At 54.3% G+C, this 9,375-nt stretch overlaps 1 protein-coding gene across 3 annotated transcripts in view; it reads right to left on the bottom strand.

Moving 5' to 3' along the window:
- The window catches only part of ZNF653 (zinc finger protein 653), an 8,059-nt gene extending 3,716 nt beyond the window's left edge, over window positions 1-4,343 (bottom strand). For 2 of the 3 annotated variants that reach the window (XM_045290344.1, XM_045290345.1), the window contains exons 1-2: window positions 4,289-4,316; window positions 2,533-2,748 (exon numbers count right to left, since the gene is read on the bottom strand). In XM_045290344.1, the coding sequence (XP_045146279.1) occupies window positions 2,533-2,748; window positions 4,289-4,301 (229 nt within the window). In that variant the 5' untranslated portion in view covers window positions 4,302-4,316. Of the gene's footprint in view, window positions 1-2,532; window positions 2,749-4,288 lie in introns of all 3 variants that reach the window. The other variant, XM_045290346.1, reaches the window with a different exon arrangement.
- Between the last annotated feature and the right edge of the window lie 5,032 nt (window positions 4,344-9,375).

The raw sequence follows: 9,375 nt of genomic DNA, 5'->3' as shown, positions 1-9,375 counted from the left end.
GGGGCCTTAGGTCTGCACAGCCACTGACCCCTGAGCCTTCTAATACTTAAACCCAAGCCCCCACCTCCACTCTGCTCCCTCACTCGCCCTTCACTGGCTGGCCCCATGACAGCTGCTGCAGCTCAGAGCAGAATCTGGGGTTGCTCTCCTGACCTCCCCACTACCCATCTTCAAAACGTGTTGATCCTCCATCCAAACTCCACCCACAGCCCGAATACTTCCCTGTGCATTCCCTGGTCACCACCCTGTCACCCTCTGCCAGGAACAGCTCAGTCCTTTCACAGGCCCCAGATTCTGCCCATGTCCACCCCGAGTGGCCAGAGGGGCCTGAGAGTATCTGTTCAGTTCTCCATCCTCTTCAACAGGGAACCCTCTAACCATTTCCTATTAAAGAGACAGGTCAGCCATTCCCCAACCTGTGTGCCTGCCTCCTAGTGACCATGAGGACTACATTTCCCAGCATTCCTTGCAGTTAGTGTGGCCATGCAGGTGAACCCTGACCCTTAGAATGTGAGTGGACTTGATCTCCTTTGGAGGATTTTTCTGCCTGGTCCCATCAGACAGACAGGGAGACAGAGGGCCACAGGATGGAAGACAGCTGGCAGGTTGAGTGTGTGTGTGTGTGAGAGAAAGAGAGAAAGGTATAGAGAGAAAACACGCATTGGCTCACTAATGCTCTGCCCAGCTCACTAGCCATGTTCTCACTGGGTCCTATATTGCCCGTCCACTCCTTTCTACCCCAGCCTCACAGGCCAGGGACCATTCCTTGCAGACAGTAGGCAGGTGGCTGGCCTCCTGCCTCCGCCCTTCCAGCCCTTCTGCAGAAGGGTATCTGCTAGTGTAGGTCTCCTCGAGCACCCTCCCTGCTTTGTCCCCCCAGGACAGTCTCTATGCTCGCTGGCCGTGGTCCATCAGACCCTCCCTAGATGAAGGTCCGGGGCACCTATGCCAGACCCGGGAGAACATGGGGACAGGGCAAGTAAAGGTGCCCTTCAGCTACACTCTGGTGACACGGCTGGGCCCCTGTGGTGTGGGAGGAGAGGACATGTCCTCTGCCACTAAGGGTCGCATTAAGACCGCAGGCTCCAGTGCCAGCCCGCCAGGGGCTGAATCTGGGTGTCCATAGCCCGCTGTGTGACGAGGGTGCCGTACTTAACCTCTCTGGACCTGGTGCCTTGTCTGACAAACCAGGATCGATGGTTGTACCTCCCTCAGGGAGCATGTGGGGTGTCTCTTGAGTAGAGAGCTGCACAGGGTTTGGGACAGGATGGGCAGCAGGCAGCACCCCACCCCAGGCCCCCATCCTTCCTGTCAGTATTAGCAGCCTGCCTCCTGGCAGGAGGTGGCCATGAGATGGCTATCAACTCACAGCCTGGGGACTGAGGCCCCTGGCCACCTGAGGGGCCCGAGCCAGTTGGGGGCAGGCTGGTATGTGTCGGGTCCATCAGGGCCAACACTGACCTTCTCCACAGAAGATGGTGGTGATGACCAGGCAGTGCATGCTGGGAGGAGTCCTGGGCCCTGGATGCAGCTGCCAAATGGTGCTGCCTGAGGAGCTGGGGCTGGGATGCGAGGGGCTGCGGCACAGATGGGTGCCCACAGCTACCTGCAGGGCTGGCTGACTGGCACTCATGTCTGAGAGCCTGGCTCTGGCCACCCAGTCAGGCTGGGCTTCCTTGGGAGCCACCCTGTGCCAGCCGGACTGCCACCAGATGTTTGGTCATGCTTCTCCCGGGTCCTGGGTCTCCCTGTGTGCCAAGTAGAGTGACTGACTGCCTTGTCTTCTGGGCAGTGGAGCAGTGCTCAGGGAGGTTGGGGGTAGAGCCTGGAGTGGAGCCCACTGAGGGGGACAGTGGCAGGAAGGAGGGCTGGCCCTTGGCAAGGGTCTCCCCCCTCGCCAGAACACCTCTCGCCCACGGCTTCCCCTCCACCAGCTGGGATGCCACCTGCTCCGAGAGGCCTGCCAGCTCGGGGCTCAGTCCCAGGGATGGACCCCGCCCTCAGTGCCGGCAGGAGGCCTGGCAGCAGACCCCTCTCTGCTTACAGTTGGTGCCAAGCCCCTCCCCAGTCCCCTCCAGGCCCTAGCAGGCTGTGGGTGGTCAAGGTGGGATGGGGGAGAGACTGACAGGAGGGGGCGTGGGGAGGGGAAAGGAAGGAGATGGGGCAGGGGGGGCCCCGGGGGGGGGCACAGGAAGAAGGAGGGCTCTGGAGAGAGAGCACAAGGAGGAGACTGGGGGCTGGGGGACAGGAGGGGGACAGGGACTTTGGAAAGAGAGAGGGAGTAAGAGAATGAGACGGGGAAGGGGAGAACCCAAAAAGCCAGGGCAGAGAAGAAGGCAGCCAATGGCTGGTTTGGGCACAAGCGGGCCTCCTGCTCCGTGCCTCAGTTACCCTGTCAGACAGCGAGGGGGACACAGGTCTGTTAGGTCTCAGCAGCACTCAGCCTGGGCCCCACAGCCAGGGCCGGGCCACCTCTGGGGCTGGCAGGGGCTGCAGTGGCCAGCACCACCCGTCCCTCACCCCACCGCCCACCTGTGTCGCTGTCGGGGTCTGAGTCGCTGAGTGGCTTCAGGGGAGCGTGCAGGTCTTGGAAGTAGCGGTGGCCGGCCTCACACTGCCACACGGCGGTAGTGTACAGGCCGAAGGTGGGGTCCAGCTCAGTGAGGTGTGGCTCGTACGGACAGCGGTGCTTGTGGTCCTCGTACCAGATCACCACGTTCTTCAGGCAGTTCACGTTGCGCCGCCGCCCTGCAGACGTGGTGGGGAGAGCAGGTGCTGAGGGGGTGGGGCTTGGTCCCCTGGGTTCCCAGAACTCCCTGGGCCTTATGGGCCCCTCTGGGTTGAAACGCCCTACTCAGCCTGTCTAGGTCCGTTCCAGGTACCAGATGAGGTACGTGAGGCTCAGAGAGGTGAGAGGCATGGTGGCGGAGTGAGGTTTCTTCTACCCGTGTCTCTCTAACTCCCACCACGACTGGGTGGACTGTGCAAACAGGAGGTGTGAACACTAACAGAGGGTACTACTGGTCAGCTTCAGTCACCACATAAGGATGAGCCATGTTGGAAGCAGGAGTAGAGAGAAAGTCTCGGGTCACTGGAAGTAGACCATGTTTGAGATCTCCGTCTGAAGGGGCGGAGGCTGCTGCATGGAGACCAGGGGACAGAGCAGGAGCCAGACAAGACTAGAGGCTGAGACAAGGAGGCCGCGAGACAGACGGGGGAGTAGCCAAGACTGTGAGGCAGAGCCGCGGGCCGGCTTCCTGCCCTCAGAGGCAGAAGCCAAGGGACCAAGTGGCTGAGAGGCTGAGGACCTGAGAGACAGACAGACAGACTAGGCTGCTAGTTGAAAAGATACATTGCTGGGATCAATAACTGTATCCTAACTGGTTACAGACCCTAACTTGTGATAACTTGTTAATTTCCCTAATAAGCCTCATAGTTGTGAGTTTTGTCTGTGAGTTGCGTGTGACCATTACAACTAATTATGAAACCCCACAGAAGAGTGGTGTGGGAGGAATAGGTAAAGAAGGGAAGGTGGGGGCATGGCTGACCCCTGCCTCATGGCGATAAAGAAGCCAGAAGGGCTCAGATATGGCCCCCACCATCTTTACTGCCAACCCTCTTGGAATGAATGCTGGGCCAGGGGTTGCCCTCTCTGGAGGAGTTGGCAGATGAATCGGAGTATCTGGCACACAGTGGATGCACAGCTGTGCCAGCATGTCGCTCCTACTGTAGTCATCCTCGCCATGCCTCCCCAGCGCCCACCCTCCTGTCCTTCCTCCCCAAAGCAGCCAGAGGGCACCTGAGGACACTGGAGTTGGGGCACAGCTTCTATCTCAGAACAAATGCCTGAGTCTTCACGGTGAATTCATGACCTGGCATTTCCTGCCTCCCTGTTCTCCTGGCCTCCGTTGCTGTCCCAGAGGGCCGGAACAGCTGGCAGCCTGGGCTGAGGGTCCGTGACCCAGAATCCAGAGGATGGTGGCCACCCTCCCGGGCCTGGGGCGCAGGGCCAGTGCTCAGGTGGCGTTAGAGCTCAGAGGGTTATTTTCATATAGCCAGGAGAGCTAATGTGATTTGTTCGGCTGGGTTTAGGGACTGCTAGGTGTCGCTGTCCCATCTCCTCCTTCACTTTCTCCCATCTGTACCAGAAATGGCTGCTCCCAACCGTCTGCTGCCACACACACACACACACACCACCCCCAATGGAAATGGCTAACTTGTCTAGTCTTTACAGGTTCACAGATTACAAATCGTTTTGTCCTGGGATGAAATACATTTGAAATCTCACCCATAATTGCCATGGCCGATTCAGACCATAAGGTATGAGACTGAGAGTTGCCGTAGGACTTTTGGGACGAAGTGATGGGTTGGACGGAGCCCTGGTGTCGCAGCAGTTCCGTGTTGGGCTGCTAAGAGCGTGGCCAGCAGTTCCGAACCAGCGGTCATTTCTCAGGAGAAAGACAGGGCTTTCTGTTCCCTAAAGAGTTCCCGTCTCAGAAACTGTCAGGGACAGTTCTACCCTGTTCTTAAAGGGCCACTGCTGAGTTGGGATCCACCTGATGGCAGAGGTTTCTCCTTTTGTTTTGGTGATGGGAGAATGTGTCTTGCATTATGAGGGGCCAAGGGATGGACTGTTATGGGTGGATTGTGTCCCCTCAAAATTTATGTCTTTTTAAAAAAATCTGTGTCTTAAACCCTAACTTCTAGGTTTGCGGTTACGATCCCCTCCCTTTGGGAACGGGTTGTCTTTGTGACGTTCAGGAGGCGGGATTAGGGTCGGCTGCATTTTCAAATCACTCTCTCCTGAGATGTAAGCGATTCCTCCAGCCAAGTGAGGAGGAAAGGTGACAGGTCACCAGAAGAGAGGAGCTGACGCCCAGAGAGGACAGAGAGAGGTCCCCCCCCTGCCTCCTCCCCCCCTTCACTGGTGCGCAGAGGACCGGGTTGATTAGTCACCCCCTGGTGGCATTCCTGTGAGAGCCACTTTCCGTCTCCCAGCACACTGGTCTCCTTGCTGCTCCCGGAGCATGGCAGGTGGGGTCCTGCTCCAGCGCCTTTGCCAGGCTGTGCCCGCTTCCCGGCTGAGTCAGCCTGCTGCTCCTCCCCCACCTCTACACTCCACCTGACCCGACTGCCCCTTTTCTCCTGCTAGCGGCATCTCCATCACCCCACTGAGGTGGCTTGTCAGGTCCCAGCTGTCCCCTCCCCCCAGGGAGCATCTCTGGGCAGACAGACCACCTGGGTCTGAGGCTTGGCTCTGCAGTGGAGCAGATGTACAGCCCAGGGCTGGGACACTGCCTCACTGGGCTGGGATCCTTTGTGTGTGAGATGGTGGGGGACAGGGGGCATCTAGAGCCCTGGCACAGTGCTTACGGGCTGGGTTGCTGAATGTAAGGTCAGCAGTTTGAAACCACCAGCCGCTCTATAAAGCGTGAACATCTCAGAAACTCACAGGTCAGGTCTACCCTGTCCTATAGGCTCACAATGAGTCTGCATCAACTCCATGGCAGTGAGATTGAGTTTTGGAGGACCCTCGTGCCAGGTCCCTCCTCTGGATCCCTCAAGGCCCGCTCTCCATGCTGGTGGGCCTGTCTTGTTCCCCCAGAGAAGGCTGGGCTCCTGTTCCAGCACCTGGGAGCCCTCTGCAAAGTACACAGACGGACAGTGAACCAAGGGGCGGGGGCCCCGTGCCCGGGGCTGCAGGTCCACTTACTTTTCTTCCGCTTTGGTTTTTTGGGGACTTGTTCCCAAGGCTTCCTGCAACAGAGAGAGGCAGTGAGGGGTCAGTGTGGGGCCAGACCTGGGGCCTCCTGACGGAGGGTCGGCAGGAGTAGTGATGGCAGGAATGCCTGCCGTCTGTCCAGACCCAGGGTGGGAGTGACTGGCGGTGGGGCGTGGGCTCCAGCAGCGTGTCAGTCGTGCACATCAGCCCTTGGAGGGGGCACCACCAGCCAGCTCACAGGCCAGGGCACGGGTGCAGAAAGGGTCAGGCCCCAAGGTCAGAGAACAGAGAAGTTAGTAATGAGGCTAGGAGGGGGGTATGTGGTGTGCACGGCTCTCAGAGGGCCACCTTCCACCCCCCTTGGGGTGCCCTATGGCTCCAAAGGGCTTGTGTGCCCGTGACACTGAGTTAATCACGTGAGAGGTAATTGGAAAGGGCTTGATATGCTCACAAAGCCTTTAAAAGGGGGCGGAGGAAGCCAGCCGTTCGAAGCGGAGAACATAAGGGGTCCTTCAAGGGCATCACGTGGCAAAGCCCCCAGTTCTACACCTGGAAGGAGATGAACTCTGCCAGCACCCCCATGGAGCTTGCAAGTGGCCCTCTCCGGCTCCTTGCGTTCCTGGGCTGAGGACACCGCCAGGCAATTTCTTGAGGCCAGCCCTGGGAGACCCTGGGCAGAAAAAGGCCCCAGCTAACGTGCACTGGCAGTGACCTCTGATTGAGCAGCATGGACCCTGGTCCCCCTGTGTCTCTGGTTCGCCCTTCACCTTGAAGTTCATGCCTATCTCCATGGACTTGGTTTACACCTCCTGAGCGGACATCCTTCCAGGGATAAGACAACGATCAAGAATGAAACACAGTTCTCCCTCTGGCCATGGCTGCCCCCCATTGGAGTTCAGGTGTTTGCCACACAGTCTGGCAACCCCCAAGGCCTACAGGGAGGACCAGCTCGAGCCGAGCCAAATCAAGCTTTGCAAATATCACTTTTATCAAAGGAACTCTAGGCGAGTGGTCTTCAACCCCAGCTGCACGTCCAGAGTTCCATGGGGGCTTTTCATCAAACACACAAGCAGGATCTGCAGAGCCTACAGATGGCGCAACACCACTTTCACAGAGTTGCTGGACAAGCCCAGGGACCATTACTGAGCATTTTGATCAGAAAGTCCACCCGAGAATCTTGATTTAAAGGGGGAAAATGCATAACAGACTTTTAAATGGTCAAGGGCTGTACTTTCTGGAGTACTGGAGGCTGGATGAACCGGTGAGATTAAGAAACCCTGAGGTCATCTTTAAACCTTAATCCAAAGATCTCTCCTATCTTCTTAAAAGCAAACAACAGTTCCATGTAACTAGTAAAAGAGATGTCTGCCATGAGCATGAAGCTCCTTGAAGATCTAGCTACATGGCATCCAGAGGAGCCCTGGTGGGAGAGTGGCTACACTGCAAGGTCAGCAGTTTGATCTCACCAGCTGCTCCCAGGGAGAAAGATGAGGCTTTATACTCCCCATAAAGATTTACAGCCTCAGAAATCCACAGGGCAGTTCTACTTGTGTGCCCTGCTGTGTTGTTATGGGTTGGAATAGGCCTGGTGGCAGTGAGATTTGGAATTCCTATAACATCAAGTCAGCACTTGATAGTCGGTTGTCGTGCTGTGGCGAGACTGGAAGCTCTGTCACTGATTGTCAAATGCCAGCAGGATCACCCAAAGTGAGCAGGTGTCCGTGGAGTTTCCGGACTAGGAACAGACTCTGAAGAAGGGAGAGACTGTCCACTTCCCAGCCATGAGCTTCTCGAACCTTACTGATAGCATCAAACAGTGTCAGAGAGTGCCAGGTCATGAGGCCCTCGGGTCAGAGCATTTATAATGGCTGAAGAAGAGCTGCCTTCTCAAAGTGGAGTTGACCGTGATGATGGGGATGGAGGAAAGTCTGAGGAAATAAAGCCTCTGGAACCTTCGTTTGCTGATGGGCATGGCTCAAGATGAAAAGAAATGATTGTGAACATCTGCTAGTAATAAGAACCTGGAATATACAAAGTATGAATATAGGAAAACTGACGTCATCAAAAACGAAAGGGAACACAAAGGTTGATATTGTAGGTGTTAGTAAGCTGAAATGCATTGCTATTGGTCACTTTGAATCAGGGAAATCACATGGCTTTCTGTTCCGGGAATGACACAACTAAGAGGAATGGTGTTGCACACGGTCAAAAAGGGCATTTCAAGGTCAATCTTAAAAGCACAATGCTGTTGTGATAGGATAATGTCTCTCTACCTTTAAGGAAATCCAATCAATACAACTATTATTCAAATTTATGAACCAACCATTAAAGCTAGTGATGCAGAAACGGAAGAATCCCACTGACGACTTCAGTTGGAGATTGATCAGACATGCAATCAAGATGCAATGATAATTATTGGTAACGAATGCAAAAGCTGGAAACAAAGAGGAAGAAACAGAAGTTGGAAAATATGGCCTTGGTGATAGAAACAAAATTAGAGATCACATGACAGAATTTTGCAGTATCAACAACTTGTTCATTGCAAGTATCTGTTTTCAACAATCCAGATGGAATACGCAGAAACCAAATTGTCTTCAGCTGCAGGAAGAAAAGATGGAGAAGCTCAATGTCACAGCTAAAACCAGGTCAGGGGCTGACTGTGGACTAGACCATCAATTGCTCATATGTAAGTGCAGGTTAAAGCTGAAGAAAATTAAAACATGTCCAAGAGAGCCAAAATATGACCTTGCGTCTATCTCACCTGAATTTCCAGAGCATCTTAAGTAACAGATTTGTTGCACTGAACACTAATGACAGAAGACCTGGTGAGTTGTGGGAGGACATCAAGAACATCATTTAGGAAGAGAGCAAAGGTCATTTAAAAACAAGAAAGGAAGAAAAGATTAAAGCGAATGTCAGATAATCGCTGAAGACAAAGTGGGTGCATAAGCAAATGTGGTGAAGAAAGCTGATGGTGCCTGGCTATCAAAGGTTTAGCGTCTGGGGTCTTAAAGGCTTGTAGTTAAACAAGCAGCTATCTAGCAGGGAAGCAACAAAGTCCACATGGAAGAGGTATCAAAAGTTCAAAAAACATACAACTAAATCGATATGAAGGGGAGTGGATAGAGTGGAGACCCAAAGTCCACCAGCGAGACAACTGGACAGTCCCTCTCAGAAGGGCCACATGGAACAGATGATAAACCCAGGGTGCGGTACAACACTGATGAATGACAAAACTATCCTCTAGTCCTTTAAGATTTCTTCCCCTTACTATTAAGGTCTTCATGTGCTATGCCTAATCATGTCAGATTTGCATGTGCTCATTTGTATATTTAAGATTGCTTGGTCCATGGTGGTGAAGATGACCCCTCAGAGACAATGACAGGAGTAGTGGTTCCCTGAGAATATGGGAAGTGAGAGTGGGGAAATGGGGAGGAAAGGGCAGTTGATAGCACTGATGATTGTATAACCCCACCTGATGGATTGAACAACAGAACTGTTGTGAATGGATATATTTAGATGAGTAAGGTATGTCCAGAAACATATTTTTCCCATAAAAATATTATTTAAAAAATAAAGTGGGCCGGCGCCGTGGGCCGCTCGGGACGGTGAAGGATCCCACCATGGCTGGCCGGAAACTCTAAAAGCCATCG

The sequence above is a fragment of the Echinops telfairi genome, unplaced genomic scaffold (assembly GCF_000313985.2).
Source record: "Echinops telfairi isolate 266 unplaced genomic scaffold, ASM31398v2 ScPeMD7_36;HRSCAF=134, whole genome shotgun sequence".
NCBI classification, from domain to species: domain Eukaryota; kingdom Metazoa; phylum Chordata; class Mammalia; order Afrosoricida; family Tenrecidae; genus Echinops; species Echinops telfairi.
Note: the sequence above shows the minus strand (reverse complement) of the source record. Positions and strands in the feature narration are given on the sequence as shown.